Source organism: Ahaetulla prasina, chromosome 3, assembly GCF_028640845.1.
Source record: "Ahaetulla prasina isolate Xishuangbanna chromosome 3, ASM2864084v1, whole genome shotgun sequence".
Taxonomy (NCBI): Eukaryota; Metazoa; Chordata; class Lepidosauria; order Squamata; family Colubridae; genus Ahaetulla; species Ahaetulla prasina.
Window position 1 is genome coordinate 58,951,803 of NC_080541.1, and position 24,202 is coordinate 58,976,004.

Consider the following 24,202-nt stretch of genomic DNA (forward strand, 5'->3'; position numbering starts at 1 on the left):
CTGGTCCTGCCCCTGAGTAGCTATTATGTCAATGGAATTAAGTAGAATACTGTGTTGTAAAAGGAATACTGATATATTATGTTGAATGCTCCAACACTGGAAATATTTAAGAAAATGTTGGATAACCATCTGTCTGAGATGGTGTAGGGTTTCCTGCCTGGGCAGGGGGTTGGACTAGGCCTCCAAGGTCCCTTCCAACTCTGTTGTTGTTGTTGTTGTTGTTGTTATTATTTCCTTCTGTTGGGATTTGCATCTTACCGTTTTTTTAAAAAGACACCACACAAACCAGTTACTGTTTTAGCCTCGTTAGTATCAAGACAACAAAAAACACAACTTAAATCATATAACTGAATAAACAAAGCCAGTAAATACCATAGCAAGCAAAAATATTTCTGAAATTGAATTATTAAAAATTAAATTAAAAATTGGATATTATTATGAGAAGCTTTAATTACATTTATAAAGTCATTATTTCCAAGCCAGAAAATGTGAAAAACTATGTAGTTACATTTTAATCTTCATTTTAACCCTTTTGGTCAAAATAGGAAGGTGTAGCATCAAAACATAAAAATGTAAAACACTTCTAATGACAGAACTAGAAGTTATAAATAAGCAATAGATAACATTTAAGTGAAATAATTTTTCAATGATAGCAGCCAATCTTTCAAACAGCCAGAGGCTGGATGTGCAGGTATGATCCAGAATTTTCCTGGGAGGAATATGGGAATAGGAAGCAAAATACCACAGTAACCGACACATGTGAGATATTGGATTGGCTGTTCCAGGAGAGGTCCTACTGTAGATATCATACTACTGGTACCTTCACCTCCAATTACTGATAGCAAAGACTTCTACGACCTAAGTTCCATACTTGTTATTTTTTGACTTTGATCATGTAGAGCTGCTCTTGAAAACTATTCCAGGTTGTTTACATATATCTTACAATGTAGAGTTAGGGTTAGCAAAGATGAAATTCCAATCCAGACATAAAATCCTTCAAAAATAATTATGATTTGCTAGTCATCATTATCATGTAAAACAGTGAAGTAGTCCAAGTGCTGGAATTTAAGGACTTCATTGCCCCAACTGGTCCATCCAGGTTGCAAATTCCGAGCAAACAGTTCTAAGCATTCTACATCTGGCTTGGTATATTCTTTCAAAATCTCTGGAAAGTGAAAAAAAAACCAAATAGGGTGAGGATGGTAAGTTGTTGGAAGTTGGAGAATAAACACAGGGTAAATAGCTTTAAGGAGTTTCTTGTTAGCCAAATTTATTGTATATTGTCAGAAAAAATATTTATTTATTTAGAAAATTTATGACACAAATATGAAATACCCATCCTTGGAAAAATGAATAGTACTACCAAAACTTCCAGTTATTCTCATTTACAGACTATAGTACCGTCATAAGAATTTAAAAGTTCATTTATGATGATTGCTAATACAACTCTTGACTGACAGAGGTAAATATCTTTAACCATGTCTTCTCTCAAATTTTGAATTTAGGATTGAAAAACAGAAATAAGTAGAAAATAATCCATGTAAGGTATAATTTGGTTTCATTTATTGTAAACTTTCAGTAACTGCATTTTACATTTAAGAGATAATTAGCCAGTTTCAGTATGGCTTACTTCCAGTATAGCTTTCACTGGCTTCACATGGCATTTTGAAGAAACAGGCAAATCTAACCTTAAGCCAATTAAACCAGGGATCTCCAACCTTGGCAACTTTAAACCTGGAGGACTTCAACTCCCAGAATTCCCCAGCCAACAAAAGTCCACCAGGCTTAAAGTTGCCAAGGTTGGAGACCCCTGAATTAAACTGTTGTGATTTCCTATTGATGATCTCTTAAGAGTATAATTTATTGAATATGAAGATTGTTAATTCCTTACAATATCTTTTTTTTGAAGTTGAAGGTATCAGATTAAATCAGTCATGTTCTGTGCTTCACTACCAATTAATCCTTTACAGTATACAGCAATTCAAATATATAAAATCATATGCTGTTCTACGTACATCTTAATGATATTCTCACCATAACCAGATGGCAATTATGTTTAAACTTGTTTTTGAGTACCAGTTTCACAAACTGTGACCCAAAATATTTCAATAATTTTCACAGATCACAGTTACAACGGCCAGCATGTAATTTGGGACACCAGTTCCAGGCTTTGTAAATCTGTACAGCCTTTAAAGGTAAAGGTTCCTCTCGCACATATGTGCTAGTCATTCCCAACTCTATGGCTGTGCTCATCTCCATTTCAAAGCCAAAGAGCCAGTGCTGTCCGAAGACGTTTCCATGGTCATGTGGCCGTCATGACTGAACGCCAAAGGCGCATGGAATGCTGTTACCTTGCCACCAAAGGTGGTCCCTATTTTTCTACTTTCCCTTTTTTTATGTGCTTTTGAACTGCTAGGTTGGCAGAAGCTGGGACAAGTAACAGGAGCTCACCCTGTTACATGGCACTAGGGATTTGAACCGCTAAACTGCCAACCTTTCAATCGACAAGCTCAGTGTCTGAGCCACTGCGTCCCTTTCAGCCTTTAGGAGGCTGCAAAAAGTCAGGAATCACTACATCATTTTGCTGCCATTTAAGGTCACCTTGATTTTTGCAATGTAAGTGTGGTAGTTCCAAATTAATGGGACAAAGTCTTTGTTGCTAAAGCTCAATAAACATTATATATTCTTATATTCATGTATTACTTAGGACTTTCATTTGATGGGTGATTTTTCTTTTATCACTGGATCTATACATCACATTTCTCCAAACTGGTATTAGACTACACCTTCCATACTCATCAGCCACAATAGCCAATGATTAGAGAACTAAGTGCTGGACACATTTGGAAAGGCTATCCAACAGGTAAATAAATGGCAACCTGTTGAATTGCAGTATATAGTGAAAGTATTCAGACAAAAGATGGCAGTGTCCCACTAGGGAGGGCTATCTGGGCTACAAAAATACAGAACACCATTAAATGGTAGAGAAGAGGTTGCAAAAATGAAATTCTCTTCTAAATGCCTTTGCCTATTTTCTGTATTATTATTCCCAGAAACTTCATCCAGAAAAGAGGTGATAATCACACAGTGGTTATTATCAGAAGATCACCTTATCTTCTTAAAAATCTAGGAGAAACAGGAAATGGGAACAAATTTCATATTCAATCCTGTGCTTGAAAGTGCACTTTTCACTGAAATAGTTTACATAAAAGGTTTTACTTGGTGTTAATTTTATTGTCACCCTGTCTATGTATTTCTTGTCACAAAGTATTTCTACTAAATGTTGATTCTTCCATACCTTGCCTCCAGCAATCTCTGATTTTGTATTAGAAATAGCATTTAAGTCTTATCTGTATGGTTGCTGTTCTGACACAAACTATGAAATGATTAATGCTTAATTTTTTCTTCTCACTGAAAATGTACTATTGCTATTTTGTCCTGTGCTGAACATGTTTTAACCAGTAAAATTAGATTTAATAAAATGTAACATTTATATCATATTATTTTACTAATGAAATAGACTATTATTCTCTGAATACAGAAGAACAGGCCTATGAACTGGGACGATAGTCTTTCTAGTCCATGGGTCATAATACTAGTCTCAGATTTGTTATCCCGACTGAAGTTATCACAATTTCAGGTCCCGATCTACTCAAATGCACTTATTTATTTATTTATTTGTCAAACACAACAGTATATATAAGTATAACCATGAAATAACCATACAAATTGGATACAATCAAAGGAAACATTAGGACAGGAACGATGGGCACGTTGGTGCTCTTATGCACGCCCCTTACAGACCTCTTAGGAATGGGGTGAGGTCAATAGTAGATAGTCTTTGGTTAAAGCTTTGGGGATTTGGGGAAGAGACCACAGAGTCAGGTAGTGCATTCCAGGCATTAACAACTCTGTTACTGAAGTCATATTTTCTACAATCAAGATTGGAGTGGTTCACATTAAGTTTAAATCTATTGTGTGCTCGTGTATTGTTGCGATTGAAGCTGAAGTAGTCTTTGACAGGAAGGACATTGTAGCAGATGATTTTATGAGTTATACTCAGGTCATGCTGAAGGCAGCGGGGTTATAAATTTTCTAAACCCAGGATTTCAAGTCTGGTGGCATAAGATATTTTGTTGTGATCAGAGGAGTGGAGAATTCTTCTTGTAAAATATTTCTGGACACGCTCAATTGTATTAATGTCCGAAATGAGGTGTGGGTTCCAGACAGGTGAGCTGTATTTGAGAATTGGTCTAGCAAATGTTTTGTATGCTCTGGTTAGTAGTGTAATCTTTCTGGAGAAGAAGCTACGCAAGATTAAGTTTACAACTCTTAAAGCCTTTTTTGCGATGTAGTTGCAGTGGGCTTTGGCACTTAGATCATTTGATATGAAAACTCCAAGGTCTTTGACGGGGTGAGGGTCATCTACAAGGTAATGTCCATCAAGCTTGTATTTAGGGTTCTGATTCTTTTTTCCAATGTGTAAGACAGAGCATTTGCTGGTTGAGATTTGGAGTTGCCAAATTTTTGACCATTCCGACACATAGTCAAGGTCTTTTTGAAGGGTAGCCGCATTGTTGGTAGTGTTAAATAGTTTAACATCATTGGTGAAGAGAACACAATTACTTATAATATGGTCACAGAGGTCGTTAATGTATAAAATGAAGAGTGTTGGTCCTAGAACGCTGCCTTGGGGGACACCGATATTGACAGAAGCGGGATTTGATAGGGCACTGCCTATTTTGACCACTTGTTGTCTGTTTGACCTAGAACCTATTGTTTTGTACATATACACACACCCCCTGAAAATCAAGATAATATTATTATATGGGAAGCAGTTTGGTGTAATGGTTAAGGTACTGGACTAAACACCAGATTATGAATTCCAGTTGCCCCTTAGGAATGAAAACTAGCCAAAATGATTTTGGGGTCTCTCATTTTCTGAGTCCAACCCATTTTGAAGAATAGGATGGAAAAACTATGAGGCAGGATCATTATGTATACTGCTTTGAGTTGTACAAAATAAAGAGAAGATATAAATCTAAACATTAATGTCATTTTACATATCCACTGATGTTCTTGTAATTGTGGCAGGTATATATAAAATAAATAACTAATTTCTAAAATAATAGCACAGAGGAAATAAATTGGTAGCACAGAATACAATAATGGTATAAAATATGTAAAAAGGTTTTCCATGGCTTTCATTGCTATTTTAAACTCGCAGGGAAACAAATTTAAGAACCAATGTTTAAAATAATTTAGCAGTAACTTTTATTTTTATTTTTTAGCCAAGTTCCTTTCAGAATCCATTTGTACTTGATGAGTAATTCATATAAAGTTTGCTTGCATAATTGTTTAAAGGACACTTTGATCATGGCAATATTTTGGCAGTGATCCTGCGGGAAATGGCTTTTGTACATGCATAAGTATATGCAAATAATCCAGGAAAACCTCAAAATAACTGCTTCAAACTTTCAGGATGATGAATGATTCACACAGCTGTACTGTGTAATATGCATTGATACTAAAAAAGCCAATTCGTGCCAATAGGTATTCTGAGGTCTTATAATTTTTCATGGATATTCTTTTCTCTCAGTTTATATTTAAAGGAATTCTCAAGAAATAGAAAATTACCTTGATTTTTATACTGCATTAAATATTTTTTCAATCCTCATTTTTAGGTGGAAAACTTGCCAGTGTAGATCCTTTATTTTTTATATAACAAAAGCTTTATATATTAAGGAACACAATATGATGCAGGTTTTTAAAAGTTTAATAGTAAAATAAATATCATCTTTTCTAACCACAGCTATAAAACAGAACTTATATTGGTCTATTCTCTCTTGACCTTTATGAATTTATGAGGTTACTCAATGAAAGATGGTTTGGGTAAAGATCTGAATTTTCAAGATCTGAATTAAAGTAGATAGCTTTTGATTCAGTCAATAATCATCAGACTGAATCCCAAACTAAATCTTGTAATTGTGAATAGATGGGAGAATTGAGGGCTTATAAGATATAAAACAAGACAGAAATGAAATGCAGAAAATACAGCTAGTCTATGCCTGAAATTCATGCCACACAAGAGTGTGCACCATGAAGCATTTGATATAATTAAATTCATTCGTTTTGAAAGTATCATAAAACAAAACAGTTTCAAAATTTTTGAAATAATAATTAAGGAAAAGTAATTTCATAGATTTTTTTCTACTAACCTATGGATAAAAATAAACAATCAAAATACTTGAACACTAGGAATATTAGGAATAGGCTGCTATACTGTGCTATATTTTCTTTCTCCAGGAACAATTAGAAAATCAAATATAAACTTTGGTAATCTAAATTAATTTTTATTTGCCATATTTAATGAAGTGAGCATTAAACAAAGAAGCGTTATTAGAAACTTCTAGTGTCACAATTTCATAAATTCAAATCACAAAACAAAATATAATTTTGATTATTTATGCAAAGTCCTCTTTTTGTCTGAACAAAAGATAATAAGGAGGTTTTTATCAAAATAAAATACTGTGGCACATTAACACTGTTATTTGCACTGGTTTCTTTTTAAAATAAAACAGTGTGTGCAGATAATTGATATGTTTTCTTTCATTCCAACATTTTCTTTATATTCATGCTATAAACTTTGGAAAAAATTTCCCTCTACTGGCAATTCTAGTTAATAGTTTTTCATCACTGTAAAACATTTTATCTTCTCCTGACAAGACTTGAATATCTTCTCATACACTGAAACCCTTAAATTTGCAGTTCAGTCATCTGCAGTTTTCTGTTGTTCTACATAATCATTCACTATTTTTTATTAATCTAGAAATTAGCCACATGTATATGCAAAATGAAATATGAACTACCAGTATGCAAACAAAATAAAGTATTGTTTTAGACTAAAGAAGCAATTACCTAGCAAAGAACCCACAAACTTTTCTATATGGCTATATTTAAAAACACACAAGACACATACACAAGGAAATAAACTACAGGTAGTGATCACTTAGTAATCATTTGTTCAGCATCCATTTGAAATTACAGTTGTGATGAACAAAGGGCTTTACCAAAGTTATAGCAGTTCTTCCATGGTCACATGATCAAAATTAGACTGCTTGGCATCTCTATATTTATAACTACAGGAATGCTTCAACTCCCTCATCTACCTTTCTCTTCCCGCCCCCGCCCCCCCCCCCACAACCTATATCCTTTTACCTCCCTGCACTCCATGGCTCTAACACCCTAGCAGATCTTTGCCATTTTTCTGCTTCCACTGCTTACCAAGCCTGCCCAGACCAGCCCTTCATGATGCAACTGCTGGCAGTCAAGGCCTTTTCTTCCAGGTTGTGCATGGCAGTTTCCTCACAAGACCTGAGGAAGATGGTCTCACAGAGCCAGCAGTAGCCTTGCAAAGGACCAGGGACGTCACGCATCATTAGCAGAAGGAGCAAGAAGATAGTGAAGATCAGCTGGGGCGGTGGAGCACATGGCAGGAGCCTCAGAGTGCAGAGTGGCAAGGCAATAGCAGTTGGGATTGGGGGCTGGGGCTTTGTGCACACGCTGGGCCAGGCTGGGATATCACAGGCAGCTGTGGCTTCACATCATTCTACACTGCTAGGCCAGGCTGGGGCTGCTGAGAGGGGCACACAAAGAAGCACTTGAGATGCAGTGTGGAAAGTAGCCCGGAGCCCACAAGACTGGGTACAGCACAGTCAAAAAGGCAGTCAAGAAGGAATAAACATTTAGGTGAGTTGAAGAAAGGTAATCCCAAACCTTGGAAGAATCGAGGCTTAGGCCTGGGGCTGGTGAGGGGCCATACCCTGAATTGTTTGAATTGGGGTGGGTCTTTGGCTATTTACTGGAATTTGGTTAACACAGCAATGGGAAGTGTGGGATACTTGTCATTAAGCAACGTGGTCAAAGTGTCATTCTGCTTTACAATCCCATTCCTTACTGGTGGAAATTCCAGTCCCAACTGCTAACCTGCCTTCCATTTCTTGCATTATGAAAATACAATTATTTATACAAGAACATTTTTGTTTATTATCTGTAGATATTTTCAATCACTACAGATAAAAAACTTGATTTCAGGCACTAGCGATACAGATTCTATCATCTCTTAATTATTCACATGACACAAAGTAATGAGGAAAATCTGAATAATTTGTCTATTGCAGTAATAAATATTGCCTTCTGTCTTTAAACAGTGCCATACCCAAAGAATAAGGTAAGCTTCTGCTATAATTGAAGAAAATGAATATGTGAAAAGCTCCAAAATAGATATGGTTACACAGCTATATTATCATCTTCCATGTGGATTGATTAAAGCAAGCTGCTCAATTTGTTCAACTACTTTTTTGAAGTTAGGTCCTCAAATCAAGTGGGAGTGAGAAGCCTAAAACCTCAACTTTTGAATCAAATCTTGGATGGTACTTCAAAGGAAGGTAAGTTTGCTGATTAGCAGTGGTGGCTTTTGGAACAAGTGATTGTAGTATAGAGTTACCATGGTCAAGTATCAAGCAAGTAAGAAAAGATCTCAATTCCCCTAACAAAAAGCAGTACTGAGCAAGTCCCAAAAATGCCTTTTCAAGAGGCAACTTGTTAAGAAGCACCTTTGGGAAAATCATGACCAGGATGACAGAATCTCCATAGACATACTGAGCAAATCTTACTATACTTTGAAGAACTATGGCTGCTGAATAGCCAGAAATGGACATAATTGTTCATGCTTTCACAGTGTGGGTCAAGAGTAAATATTCCTGTTAAGTTGACCATTACATTTATATCATTAAGTGTTGTATCATTAAGTGTTAAATTTGTACCCTATGACTGTCATTAAGTGTTGTGTTGTACCTTGATGAAGGTATCTTTTCCTTTATGTACACCGAGATCATATGCACCAAGACAAATTCCTTGTGTGTCCATCACACTTGGCCAATAAAATTCTATTCTATTCTATTCTATATACCTTGTTTCATGTAAGACAACTGATCAGTAAATATGGCATTATATGACTTAATCATGTTTAGTCTACATTTACCATATATTTTAAGAAACATCATCAGGATGACTCAATTAGTAGAATGAAAAGGGTGGAACAAAAAGAAAATATTTTTTTCTGCCATTACTATGTTTTATATATATATATTTGCATGTCTGGTTAAAACTGAACCACTTGATAGGCAAACTGACATCCAAACTTAAACTCGTAATGAAAATTTACAAGCTCTCTGTAATTTTCTACAAACTTCCATGTCATATTAATGATGGTCCAAAACCACCAATGCGAATGGTTGGAACACTAAGAAATTAACTAGACAGACAAACTGAAAATATAAAACCTTACAAATATAAAAAATATTTCTGGAACTTACCTGAAAGAGGTGGCTTATGCGAATGAAGAGTGCAAGGTACACTAACAATTAATTTCTGATCAGGAATTGCAGAAAACTTTTCATCTTCTGAAAGCCTGTTTTATATATACAAAACAAGATCAAATAAATGAAAACCTAAGTGATTTATACAGACACAGTATCTGGGAAAGATTTGTACATTCCTTGGTACTTCTCTTCCTAAACAAAATAATTAGAATGATAAAAAAACAAACAAACCAGAGGCCACTCTCCTACTGGAAGCCGTAATGAAGCTAATATATAATTGTTGAGAGTATTTCTTTTTCTGAAAGATAAAGGACAGCTTATGAAATTTCTTAAGTTTCTGTAAAACAAAAGTAAAACTGTAGAAAGAAAACAAACAGAACACAACCAATACATATTTCAAATATAAATATTGCCTGGCTTTATAAAAACAGCTCAATGTGCAATTCTAGGGCACAAATGATCCATTTGGCAGCAGCAACCAATACCCTTTCTAGGGCTAACCCAAAATGGCATATATAAGACTTAACTGCAGTTTTACCCTAAGTAGAGGAAAGAGGCATAGAAGACACCTACTTATAGAATGTCAACTACCTTCTTCTTTTTTTGCTGCAAAAGGATTAGTACTAACTTATCCACACTTATATTTCAGCTGTCAATTCCCAATTCTTCAAAAGATAAAACTCTGACTGACAGTAAAGAAGTGTGATTTGGAGTTATGGATATTAGCATTTTTTCCTTTTCTCTTATGCTAACAAGAAAATTGAATGGATCTTCAGAAGTAGGTGGCATTATCTCTTCAGAGAAAGAAGCAGCAGTCTACTAATTCTGTTCACAACTGGATGGATTTCAGTCCCTATAATTGGTTGATTATTATGGGAACACCCTAACCCTAACACAACACAACCACTTGATGAACGTCACTCTGTAAGTGAGAGGATTTCCAACTTTTTCAGGTCATGAAATCTGTGGGTTAAAATCAAAACAAAACCTGAACCCTGGATCAAAAGGCAAAATTCTTACAACAAAAAAATTGATTGTGTTCGAGGGAACTTTTTTTCTTTATCCTTAGTCTCCCATGAACTTCTATAACCTTCCTTTGGAATCTCCCTGCAAATGTCTACAATTATATCTTATCTCTCCATTTAGTAATAATTGGATATCCACTGAAAGCACTTTTAAAACATTTCTTGGAAAAAAAGTTTTGCAACATCATGGGAAAGAGGCAAATAATCAGAGATCTGACTGCAACTCGCTTAAAGCAGGCATTGCTATTAAGAAACCTCACTCATCCCTTTAAACTTGTTTACAAAACTCAACTAAGCATTTCTAACTCAATGCTACACAATAATACTGCATATAAATAATATAACAAAATCAATGTTCATACCCTAGTGGTACATCTGTATTTCCCTGGACTCTACCCAGTACAAGAATTTCATATGGCTTTTTGTGAAGAGAATCTAATGGAATCACAAATTCTCCAGACTTCGTAATCTGAAACAGAGAAATTTGAACAAATGTAACAAGCGTAAGCAAATAGCGCAAGCTATTTTATGTGTGTTTCACACAAATTTGTTTTTAATACAGAAAACAATGGCTGTTTTCTATATTAGTTGAGCACTATATTCACATATAATTACTTCTATAATTACATATAATTATTGACTACAAATAAAAGATACAAATCAATGCATACATTTTTCCAGCTCAAGATTCAAGAGCTGCCTAAATCTGATCAAACAAAACCAATTCTAGTGTTTTATGTATCACTCACTGAGGCTAAATGCTAAAAATTACCCATTTAGCATTGTGTTATAAATCAGGGGTCTCCACCTTGGCAACTTTAAGACTTGTGGACTTTAACTCTCAGAGTTCCTCAGTCAGCAAAGCTGGCTGATGAACTCTGGGAGTTGAAGTCCACAAGTCTTAAAGTTGCCAAGGTTGGAGACCCTTGTTATAAATTAAGTTTAAACCTGAGCTAATTGTGTCAGCGTTATTAAAAACAAAATAACTGTTAAAGTTGAGGAATATTGAGATTCACATGTATAAGGGAAGCTTTTGAATTGCTGTATATGTGGAAGGAAAATTGGAACACTGAACACTGCTACAATTACTGATCAGAGCAATTTATGCCTGAAGGGCTGCAATCACCACAGGAAAATGGCATCCTTCTCTTTCCTTTCCACTTATAACTTTTCTAAGGAAATCAACAGTATGGCAATAATAGCTTCTCCAGCTTAAACATCCTATTCCTTAATGTTAGATCAATTGCTGTAAAAGATCTATTGACAACATGCGAATCATAGACACTTGGCTGACAGAAATTGAAGCAATTTCTTCAATTTGGTTTGCTCACTAGGCTACTCTATATTGAACACCAGACTAAGATTGGAAAGCAGGAAGGAGAAATTATATGGGCTGCGGAAATTTCATCTCACTATCCCAATGCTCATTCCCCTGTCTGCCAATTCTGATCATAGCCTTTTGTATTTGAGTGGCTGGAACGATAGAAAGAACAGGTCTTTGTGAAACAGCTTAGATTTTGTTTTGTACCTTGGAAACAACTTCACCAAAGCAAAAATGTAAGCCAATTAGTCTCAACCAAGAATTTTGAGTGGCCTCAAAATGCACACAGCCTACAAAACTATTGCAGGACTAGTCTCTTCTCAGCTTTCCACTCAGCTTCCAAGCTAGGTATTTTCATGACTGCCCATAACTGTTTTCAGTGTTCAGGTGCTCATCAAAGCCACATGTTTTGCATACTACTGAAGCATTCATAAAGCCATTCAGCCTGGAAGACCTTTTGTCATAACCAGAAGGTGGTGCTAGAGACAATAGTCTCTTGTCTAGATTATTGGTCTGTGGTGTCCCATAGGGTTCAATCCTTTCCTATGCTATATGTTATCTACACAAAACTGCTGTGGAAGGTCATTTGGAATTTTTAAATGAGTCCCATCAGCTCTTACCATACTACACCAAGGAAGCAATTGAAATACTTGAACATTATTTAAAATGTTCAAGTATATTTAATAATGGGATGGATGAGAAGTAACAAGCTGAAATTACTTCAGACAAGATAGCAATGCTGTTAGTAAATAGATTGGGAAACTTAAATTTAGCTTGTTGTGGGTAGAGGTGCATTCCCTCTGAAAGCTTTAGAACTCCTTGGTCCTGAACTATAATTGGATTTGCAAGTTTCACCTGTGGGTATTTAGGTCTAGCCCACCATATGCAGCCTGTCATTTGGCTATCGACTGTGCTCTGCATGAAGCTGCCCTTGGAAAGTGTCCAGACATTGTGGCTGGTGTAAAATGTGGCAGCTAAGCAACCAAAGCAAAATACAGGGAATGTATGAATCTATACTTTCTGCATTGCTTGCTACGGTAATAGTTTACCAATCAATCCTAGTCTACTGGGGTTCGCTGTCTATAAAATATCATCTTCCTTTTAGACCTTATCCACTTTTAACACTGGTAGAAGAGGCCCTTTTTAAGAGGCAATCACTATCAGAAACTCATTGTATTGATACACGAGAAGGGATATCTTTGATCTCCAACAATATGGAATATATTCCCTCAGAAGGTGCCTTTGTTTTGGGAGTTTATTATTAATGTTTGTTTAGTTTTCATACAGTTTTTCTTGAGTGATCACCAAAGCAGAAAGATGGATTAAGGAGTTACATAAACAAACAAGCAAACCTATTCTCTCACTCTAAAATTTCTAGTAGAAAAACTAAAAAACAATTTAAGTTTTGTTCTGGTATTGATCACACATTTCTAGGCTGACAATGTATTCATTTATTTTTTAGTTCTTAACTGTAATAAAAACAGAAATATGATATGTAAGACTGATATTCAGAACTGAGGTGTGTGAATTCTTGACTATCCCAAATTGTCACTTATAAATTAAGAAAAATAAATTAAAAAATAAGGTAAAATGCATTTAAAATGTACCACTAAAATTAGTACTGGAATTACTATCTATAAATATTAAATAGCAGGTAAGAATCCGGCAAACTTACTTTTACCCAGAACCATTCAACAATACGATGTATAGACCAGTGAGGATAAAGTTCATTCTTTACAAATTGCAAATGCTTCTGTCTGTTGGTCACCCATGTAACCACAAGACAATTTGGAGCTGCCAATGCTGCGACAGGAATTTCTTTGATTTGCCAGTGAGACAAGAAGCCATACCTAAATGTGAATACATTGAGAGAATTTAGAGCTCATCCAAAGCAAGAAAGGATGTTTGAAATTGTCTGACACTTTTTATAAACTTTGTCTAATTTAACAACTTCTATCTAGATTAAATCTGAGTCAAGAGCGACATCCAGTGGTGAAAAGCTTTCCCTTTACATTTGGATCTACTGAATGCAGCACTCTAATTACAATCCGTTTTCACTTCCCAAAGTAGATACATACTGGAGAAAAAAAACTTCTGAAGCAAAATGAGCTTTTAATTAAATATTTTGCCGCATTTCTGAATATTAGATTAAGAGTTGGAGGTGCAATAACTGTAATTTATTCCATTTATGTGGTATTTTGGAAGCAGCATCTTGTTCAAGTATGAAATTCATTACTGAAGAATGGCTATCGGCCACCAGGCTACAGAATTTTAAAGTGGGATTATGAAAATTCTGACAAGATAAAAACGATTAATGGCTGACAATCCTAACGATTATGTAAGAGACTATAGAGTAAGAGACTTCTGAATGACAGCTATTGTGGATAAGCAACAAGAAAATTATATTCATATTCTGTTTGCAGATATCCCAAAAGCATAGAATTAACTAACATGGATATAGAATGCTGGGCTATGCAGATACTTAGGCTAGGCCAACAGGACTCTTTAAAAAAAGCAAAATTTTTAAAATTTCTTTTTAAAAGTGTAACATTTATCAAGTATACTTCAGAAAGAAAATTCTGTGTACATTCAGCTTTAAAAGCAAACCAAACTCTCAGCTTTCTGAGAAAGATGAATGCAATTTGCTTATTTCGCATTTCAGATAAAGCCATTTTTCCTCCTTACAAATCAACCCTTTAAAGACTGTTTAGCACAGGCAACCCCCAGCTCTCTCCATTACTCTTTTCTCTATATACCAGTGGTCACCAACTGGTCTGTGGATCACTGGTGGTCCACGAGAAAATTTTGGTGGTCTACAATAAAATTATTTGCATTATTTTATATTGCACTAAATCAGAGGTCCTCAAATGACAGCCCCTCGGCCGGATATGTGCAATGAAAGTTTGTGTTGCTGCAGAGAGTCTCCCCCTTCGGGGTCTTTTTGTGCAGGTCAGAGGGAGGCAAAAATTCCAACTTGGGGGTCTGCTTCAGCCTCCTGGTGCCGGGGATTTGGCGAAGGCTGGAGGGAAGTGCCACTGATGGCAAAGAACCGGAGGGCCTTGTTCCAGTGGGACCGCATCATGGGCTGGAACGGCTGACCATCTCAGACCGCGGAGCCTCCAGGTGCCGGTACCTGGCCTTGCACTCCCACATGTCTTCCTCTGCTTGGAAAGCCTGTGCTCCTAGTCCTCAGTGAAGTTCTTCTGCTGAGCCTCCTTCTTGGTCAGATCCAATTTGAACTGAGGCAGCAGTTTTGCCAACTCTTTCTCCTGGTGGCTGCTTAGCTCCAACAACTGCTTTCTGTTGGGGCCCTAAGGAGCCCGGGCGGGCAGGCGAGGAGTGGCGAGTGGAGGCTGGCAAGGTGCCCCTCAATGTGAGTGACATCGAGTTGGCCATGCCCACCCGGTCACATGACCATGTTGCCATGCCCACCCAGCCGATCATTAGGTAGATCATATTAGTGGTCCGCGGGATTTAAAATTATGAATTTAGTGGTCCCTGAGGTCCGAAAGATTGGGGACCCCTGCTCTATACCAATGACTGCATCTCTAAGGATTTCTCTGTTAAAGTACTGAAGTTTGTAGATGATACAATAGTCATTGGTACCATTTGAGACAGTGATGAGTCTGCATATAGAAGGGAGGTTGAATAACTGGCCCTGTGGTGCAGCCAGAACAATCTGGTGTTGAACACACTTAAAACTGTAGAGATGAAAGTGGATTTTAGGAGCAGCCCTCCTATTCTATCACCTCTTACTATTTCAGACAACATAGTATCAACAATATAGACCTTTCTGGGTTATATAGTATTATCTCCCAGGACTTGAAATGGACACTTAACATTAAAGCCATCATTAAAATGGCAAGACGGCTTTCCTACATCAACTCAGAAACTCCAGACTCCAGCAGCTAATACAGTTCTATAGAAGAACTATGGAATCTTTCATTTGTATTTCTATAACTGTCTGGTTTGGTACAGCAACCAAACAGGACCGGTACAGATTTCAACAGATAATTAGGACTACAGAAAAAACAATTGCAACCTGTTCCATTGAAGCTCTATATACTGCACGGGTCAGAAAGAGAGCTGAGAAAGTATCTATAGACCCCTCACATCCTGGACATAAGAGTTTCAATTCTTCCCCTCAGGACACCACTACAGAGCATTGAATGCCAAAACAACCAGACACAGAGACAGTTTTTTTCCCTTGTGCCATCATGCTGCTCAACACCTAATTACCACAACACTGTCTTATGCCTAAGGATATTTACCCATGCAGTATGGCTGTACTATTATTATTATTATGCTTCTCATCTTTTCTAGTACCTTCTCTTATTGATATCATTATTATGTTTTCTTTGTTGTTTGTATGTATACTGAGAGCTTACGCACCAGAGACAAATTCCTTGTGTGTGCAACCACACTTGGCCAATAAAGTATCGTTCCGTTCCATTCCAATTTTATTTTATTTTCTATATTATTTATAACTGTTCTACTCTATTCTATTTACTTCCCTTTCAGTTGTTGTTAAGTGTTCAGTTGTTGAGTGAAACATTCTGCGACAGCAACTTATGATTTTACTTCCATCTTCTCTATTAACTTTCCTTGTAGCAAGGCAGTTGTGAAGTACTCAAATGGTGATCATGTGACCGGGGGACATTGTGATGGTTGTAAATATGAGGATTGGTTGCAAAGCTATTTTTCATACCACTATAACTGAACAATTGCTAAAGGAGATAGTCAGTAAGCAAAGATAATCTGTATTTCTTTAAATGGATGTTTGAATGATATTGTATTGCCCTAATTTTAATAAATTAAATAACTTGCTCATTGTTAAATTTACTTTTTATTTTTTTCACTAGTTTTACTATTCAAATTTAAAAGATATTGCAAGACAGAACAATTTACTAATTTTTAATTTTAATTTTAATTTATAACCTGCACGTTTCTAGTCAACCAGTCAGAATTAGAATAGAATACTCTTAATACATTTATGAAAACAAGAATAATCACAAATTATAGCAATCTACTAATTGATTAATTTTACAACTTAATAAAATAATTTCATTTAATAAATGCTAACCATTATATGCCACAAAGAAGAGGGAGTCAAACTATTCTCCAAAGCACCTGAGGGTAGAACAAGAAGCAATGGGTGGAAACTAATCAAGGAGAGAAGCAACTTAGAACTAAGGAGAAATTTCCTGACAGTTAGAACAATCAATAAGTGGAACAACTTGCCTGCAGAAGTTGTGAATGCACCAACACTGGAAATTTTTAAGAAAATGTTGGATAGCCATTTGTCTGAAATGGTGTAGGATTTCCTGCCTCGGCAGGAGGTTGGACTAGAAGACCTCCAAGGTCCCTTCCAACTCTGTTATTATGTTATATCCTCTTACATTTGTGAATCTCAATTAACCGATTTTTTATATCAAGCATACAACAGCAAATTTTATTCAGATACACTTTTCCAAATTACTTCCTTTTATTGTACCACTAAAACAGTAACCTGCCAGATGGCATGGTATTAAAAACTGTTTACTTAATTTAAATAAAAGTATACATTTATGGGAATCATACCTATTGCTTCTTTTAACAGACTTGTTCTCCCATGGTGGATCTATAACAATTATGTCATACTTCTTGTTATCTGGAAAAAAGAAAAGTTTTCTATTATTGCAGGAACAATTATTTGAAATTATAAAAATATTTCCCATATTTTAAGACCCTAATATTTACATCTTTCAAAGGAATTGAAAGTATGAACTTTCCCTGCATTTTAAAACAACAGAAATCTGCCCATATAAGTTTATATCGGCCATACTGCTTTATGTGTAAAGCTGTATTTAACTTATAGCTCAATTTCATACAACAAGCAACTATAACGGCTTCACATGTACCATAAAATCTTTCTTGTCTATCTAGGCAGATTTGTTTCAGAAAATCAAGATAAATTATTTTACTAAGGTATGTACCGGTACTTACAATTCAAAAGTGGCTGCATACACGAAAAATCTGATAAAAGAAATGCACTTCTGGGGGGAAATAAGTAGTTCTGTCCCATTAGTGTTAACATCTTTGCATTGTTTGTATTATTTTCAGTAACACAGGTTAATTGAACTTGTTCTGGGTCAGAGGTTTCCTTGTCTATTACACACTTCTGCTCTTTTTCATTCATAGAAACGAAACACTTGGCCATCTCGCAAAGCTCAGCCAAACTGCAATTATTGGGTCCTTTGTCAGATGCCTTGACATAAAATTGGTCTATAGAATTAGGCTGAAGGAAACCACTTCTGCGTGCCTCCTGGATTAAACATCTGGTCCCATCCAAAATTATGCCACTGATCTGTGTACAGCAATAAAAGATAAAGGAAAATTGCTTGAAACATGCAAATTTGTCAACCACAATTTACTAAAAAGCTCATATGAATTAATGACTGCACAATGTAAGCATGAAACAGTTATAAAATGTTTTCAGATTTGTTCATCTTAACATTATTTCTTGGTGTTTGAATGGAGAATGTTATGAATCCTTCACATGGACATTTTTGCAAACAGAAGCATTATAATAGAGATAGGACAATTATAAATGTTATTATATTAGCAATCTTCTACTCATCTTGAGGCATACAGATTCATTACTACCTAATTTACAATTTGAAAATGAAACTAAATTTAAACTAATATTTAAAAATATTCATGGTATTTAGGAATGCACAAAATCAAGAAATAAAGTGTCAGGTTCCAGGCAATGAGAATAAAGGACACAAACAAACCAGGTCTGTTGCTGCCTTTTTTATTTCTGGCACTCACTGACAATCCAAAAGAAACTATTGTTAGGGCTACCAGCCCGGGCATCCCACCACCTTTTATACCTTAATCTCTTCCCACCCTGGCCTCTTTTCCATATTCGCTGGGAAAGAGAGCCAGCCATTGATTTGGCCAGCCAGCCAGGATAGCAAAGGGAACCTGCAGAGTCAGAAGGGCTGCCAAGAGAGTTCAAGCAAGATGCAGGGAGAGCAGAGGCAGCTCCACTGACGTCGCCGATCCCTGCATTGACATCATCCTTGTGCGACCACTTCTCAGCTGTTTGGCGGCCGCTCGACTCCCCCGCAGAACGGCCTGGAGCAGTTCTGTTGCTCCCACAGGTAATAGGCAGTGCTCCGTCATGTTGTGCATCCCCTGCGGTGCTTCCTACAGCTGGGTGGTCGCTACCCCTCGAATGGCAGCTCCGGACTGGCTGACACGCCGGAGCGGACATAAAGCCAATTAACAACTACCACCATCAAAAGGCCTAACTTACACATACAAGAGTATATTTCTTCGTAGAACAAGCCAAACTGCAATTATTGGGTCCTTTGTCAGATGCCTTGACATAAAATTGGTCTACAGAATTAGGCTGAAGGAAACCACTTCTGCGTGCCTCCTGGATTAAACATCTGGTCCCATCCAAAATTATGCCACTGATCTGTGTACAGCAATAAAAGATAAAGGAAAATTGCCTGAAACATGCAAATTTGTCAACCACAATTTACTAAAAAGCTCATATGAATTAATGACTGCACAATGTAAGCATGAAACAGTTATAAAATGTTTTCAGATTTGTTCATCTTAACATTATTTCTTGGTGTTTGAATGGAGAATGTTATGAATCCTTCACATGGACATTTTTGCAAACAGAAGCATTATAATAGAGATAGGACAATTATGTTATTATATTAGCAATCTTCTACTCACCTTGAGGCATACAGATTCATTACTACCTAATTTACAATTTGAAAATGAAACTAAATTTAAACTAATATTTAAAAATATTCATGGTATTTAGGAATGCACAAAATCAAGAAATAAAGTGTCAGGTTCTAGGCTAATGAGAATAAAGGACACAAACAAACCTGGTCTGTTGCTGCCTTTTTTATTTCTGGCACTCACTGACAATCCAAAAGAAACTAAAATTAAAACACCTTTCATAAAAAAATTCAATGTGATTTTATTATGGTTTGCACTAAGCAAGAATGGGTTCATACAATGCATTAAGTCATGATTGGAATCAACTTGGTGTAGTGGGTAAGGTACCAGTCTACAAATCAGAAGACTGTGGGTTCTAGTCCTATCTTGGGCGGACTAGAATATTGAGCAGATAAAACTTGGCTGGGAAACTTTGGATCAGTCACTCTTTCTTAGTCCAACTCACCTCACAAAATCGTTGTTGTGGGGAAAACAGTTGGAAGGAAGAGTATTAGGTATATTTTCTGCCTTGAGTTACTTATAAAGAAAGATGGGATAAAATCTGATAAAAGAAATGCACTTCTGGGGAAATAAGTAGTTCTGTCCCATTATTAGTCTTCAAACTTACCTTTAAATGATACTCTAAGATATCACTTTCGCCATGATTAAGTTCACTGCTTCTTTTCCGTTTCTAAAGTTGAAAATGAGCAGATTAGCAATACTAACATTAGCAATACTAACATTAGCAATACTAACATTAGCAATACTAACATTAGCAATACTAACATTAGCAATACTAACATTAGCAATACTACCATTTCAAATGTTACCTACATTAATTATTCTGTATCTGAGGAAAAGATGTACTTTGTGATGAACTTGCATCCCTTAAACTTTACAAAGACAACTCAATGTGTATGTTAGTAAATAGCAGAATCTCACAGATGCACAACTTGGAACCTAATTGGTGGGACATGTATTGATGGCAATGCTTCTCAGCATCTCACAATTCACCAAACGTAAGTTGCAAGTCCAGCTGCACCCTGGCAATGGCAAATGATAGCATGAGTGTAAGACATTGCTACTCAGCGAACTACTAGTATGGTCTTTTACAGCAGGACCATTTTTTATTTATAAATTCATAATACTAAGTCATAAAAATAGCTTTTTTATAATGCTAAACTAACACAAATCACATTATGCCTAATTGTGGTTAAAATTACAGCATACTCTCTTAGATCATACATGCATGATCTCTTAGGTCATTTCTTAGCTATAGATTATAGAATATTCTAGAGTCATTTAACCACTGTTAAACTAAAATAGTAATCAGAATAGGCTTTATAACACTCCAGCAATGACTGAATGAGACTATCAAGACATTAAAAGCCAATAATGGAAATTGGGATACTAGGAAAAGTGGTATTATTCAGCTAGTGTTTTATACCCTGATCACATCCAGAAATGCCAGTGCTACATTTTCATGGAAATTATAGCAGTAATATAGTATATCCAGGGAGCACCAGATGTGGGTGACACAGAATGAACAATAGAAATTGTCTTCCTATTTAGGTTTTTGGGAAGAAAAAACTACAGTTTTTTGCAGTACCCTTTTCATTCTAAACTATTGACTACAGGAAAAATATAGGATTTTCAGATGGGAAAGTGTCCTTCACTTTTATAATCAGATGTGTCATTGTACATGACACAGAGACCACAATAAAGAAAGTCAAGCCATGTGGCTTTCTGAGAGAGAAAATGCCACATAAGGAACCACCTTTAAACAATTCCTTTTAAGATTACAACTTGGAACCTAATTGGTGGGACATGTATTGATGGCAATGCTTCTCAGCATCTCACAATTCACCAAACGTAAGTTGCAAGTGCAGCTGCAACCTGGCAACACAAAAGAAGGCAGCAAGAAGATCTTGGCAGGTACAGTAGTAGTGTGCAGTGTGATGGGCAATGTGGATAGCAGCAATAGGTAAAAGACTGTCCAAAATGACAGAGATGGATATATGATAGGCAACAACTGACGAGTAGTTACAAAGTAACCAAACAGGAATGGCTTGGATTGGAGCAGATCCTCATCTAAAAACTGGTAGGATTCCGTTAACAACAAGAAGAGGGACTGCCATGATTGCCGTTACGAAGCAATGCAGTCACATGATATCACATTTCATGACTGCATCAGTTAGGAGTGGAAATTTCAATCCCAATTACCATTATTAACCAATAACTACGTGTAGCACTGGTTATTAAAATATCCTTCTCCAATATGCATTACAATCCAGACGAGCTCACACACCATTCTCATAATCCAAACCCAGTGCTGGCTGGAGATAATGGAAATTGGGATACTAGGAAAAGTGGTATTATTCAGCTAGTGTTTCATACCCTGATCACATCCAGAAATGCCAGTGCTACATTTTCATGGAAATTATAGCAGTAATATAGTATATCCAGGGAGCACCAGATGTGGGTGACACAGAATGAACAATAGAAATTGTCTTCCTATTTAGGTTTCTGGGAAGAAAAAAACTACAGTTTTTTGCAGTACCCTTTTCATTCTAAACTATTGACTACAGGAAAAATATAGGATTTTCAAATGGGAAAGTGTCCTTCACTTTTATAATCAGATGTGTCATTGTACATGACACAGAGACCACAATAAAGAAAGTCAAGCCATGTGGCTTTCTGAGAGAGAAAATGCCACATAAGGAACCACCTTTAAACAATTCCTTCTAAGAGTACAACTTGGGGATGGCAAATACGTATGATAGCATGAGTGTAAGACACATATTACTGTTACTGTTACAGTGTAAGACATTGTTACTCAGCGAACTACTAGTATGGTCTTTTACAGCAGGACCATTTTTTATTTATAAATTCATAATAAAACTTTACTAGCACATGCTAAAATTAGTTGTACTTGATTTCATTTACCAGAGGTTTATGAAATACTGAAAGCAAGTAAAATAATACAGTGCTTATTACCAATAATCTACACAGCACTTTTGGATTGCAAAAGTAATAATCTATCACTATTTTTATAATAAATCAGTGATTTCATTTTATGTTATTTACAGCATGAAAATGTATGTAAATATGTGAGAAATGTACACTACCTTTTTAGCCTTAATTGTAGTAATAGGTTTTTTGTCCTTGTCATTTTTCTGCTGTTCAGATATACTAGTTTCTAGACTATGCTTTTCCGTCTGGAAGCTTGCAGGAATATGGGGCTTAAGTACGTTAAAAAATTCTTCTTGAAATAAATACGTCTTCTTTACTATCCGATTAGATTTTTCTCCTGAGTTTCTAAATTCAGAAATAGTTTTTTTTGTACATGATTTTATGGGAATCAAACTTGTACCAGAGGAAGCAGGAATAACAGTATTGTCAAAACTATCCTTAGCTGACTGCTCAAGATGGTGGCAAAAATAGTATCCAGATTTATTTATAAAAGAGAGGTGATCTAGCATCCACCCAGCTGGCAGATAACATACAATTGACATTGTCTGCTTCCCAAGGCGTAATTCTTCCAAATGAATTAAAAACTGTATTTCTGGGGGGGGGGGGGAGACCAGAGAAGTAAATCTTGAGAGAAGTGTTGCATTAACCATTAGTTTACCCAACTGTCAAATATTTTAATTCAATTCTGTGAAACTAGGACTTTCTTTGAGAACATCTCTCCTCTGTTCAAGAGACTGATCATTTTCAAGCATCCATGTGAGTCTGAAAAAAAGATGCCACTGCTTTAAGAAATTAGCAGTTCATTAAAATTAAGACTATTTCTTAAAGCCATTGAGAAGATACTTTCCTGTACTCTGTATTCAATATTTTGCGTAAGAAAAAAGAAAAATAGCAATAAGAATATGCAGAAAATGCAGAAAATATGCAGAGAATATGCAGAATATGCAGAAAATAGATACTTGGAGATACTTTTAACTATGAAAAATTATTGATACACAAGATCCTGTACTGTGTCATAGATCATTCACTGTCCCTGTAGCTATCAACACTAAGTAAAATTTGGTTTGAATGTTAGGCTAAGGTTCAAATTAAAAATAATAAATTGCCCATAAGTAGACGGTAGTTCTGAACACATCAAAACCTTTGTGCAAACGAAAGTTAGTTTTGCTTAAAGATTTGGACAATTATAACAACGTTTAGATTAATATAGCCTAGAGAGTTCACTGCTTTAGATATCTATCTTGTTACAATTCTGGAAGCGCCATAGCAAGTCATTATCAGTCAAGTTATTATCCCGCACTTGCACTACAGTGGTTTCCTACAACTCTCTAGCGAAGTCCGAGGGGAGATTAAATTTGAGCTGGGTTCTTTCTTTGCAGTTTTATAAGTAAATCTTGCAGAATTCAATGGAGCTTATTTCTGAGTAAATCATAGCAGTCTCGATTAGGGTGAGTGGACCGCGAAACCCTTGAGCCAAGTCTTCTGCCCCGTGGCGGACTCAAACAGCCGCGCTCAGAGAGCCCCTGGACGGAGGGCAAACATCACTCTGTGGGGTGCCAACTGGACCTACTGCCCTTACTCCCAACAGGGGGAAAAGACAAGCTTCGCTCTCAAGGGCTCCTTCCGGTCTGTAACTCACAGCTCCAGCAAGCGGCTGCGGAATTCACAAACGGTGGACCGCCGGAGATAACCATAGAGAGGAAACGCGAACTATCCCGCTCGAACAGGTATATCCTGTAGATAATTTCCTCTTTCTGGCGGAAATGACGTTT

At 36.2% G+C, this 24,202-nt stretch overlaps 1 protein-coding gene across 1 annotated transcript; it reads right to left on the reverse strand.

Moving 5' to 3' along the window:
• Positions 1-432: 432 nt before the first annotated feature.
• METTL4 (methyltransferase 4, N6-adenosine) lies at positions 433-24,169 on the reverse strand. Its single transcript, XM_058177447.1, has 8 exons — positions 22,586-24,169; positions 20,086-20,148; positions 17,715-18,075; positions 17,310-17,379; positions 13,405-13,579; positions 10,771-10,877; positions 9,378-9,472; positions 433-1,165 (listed from the first exon to the last, which is right to left on the reverse strand). The coding sequence occupies exons 1-8, from the start codon at positions 23,078-23,080 to the stop codon at positions 1,017-1,019; spliced, it is 1,515 nt and encodes a 504-aa protein (XP_058033430.1). The 5' UTR covers positions 23,081-24,169; the 3' UTR covers positions 433-1,016.
• Positions 24,170-24,202: the final 33 nt, after the last annotated feature.

Excerpts from the sequence above, each read along its gene's own strand:
- METTL4 (XM_058177447.1), bottom strand. The coding sequence starts at position 23,080 with ATGGTTAATGCAACACTTCTCTCAAGATTTACTTCTCTGGTCTCCCCC. Across the intron at positions 18,076-20,085 it reads TCTTAGAGTATCATTTAAAG|ATCAGTGGCATAATTTTGGA; the intron begins GTAAGTTTGAAG and ends TGCTGTACACAG. Across the intron at positions 13,580-17,309 it reads TCTGTTAAAAGAAGCAATAG|GTATGGCTTCTTGTCTCACT; the intron begins GTATGATTCCCA and ends ATTCACATTTAG.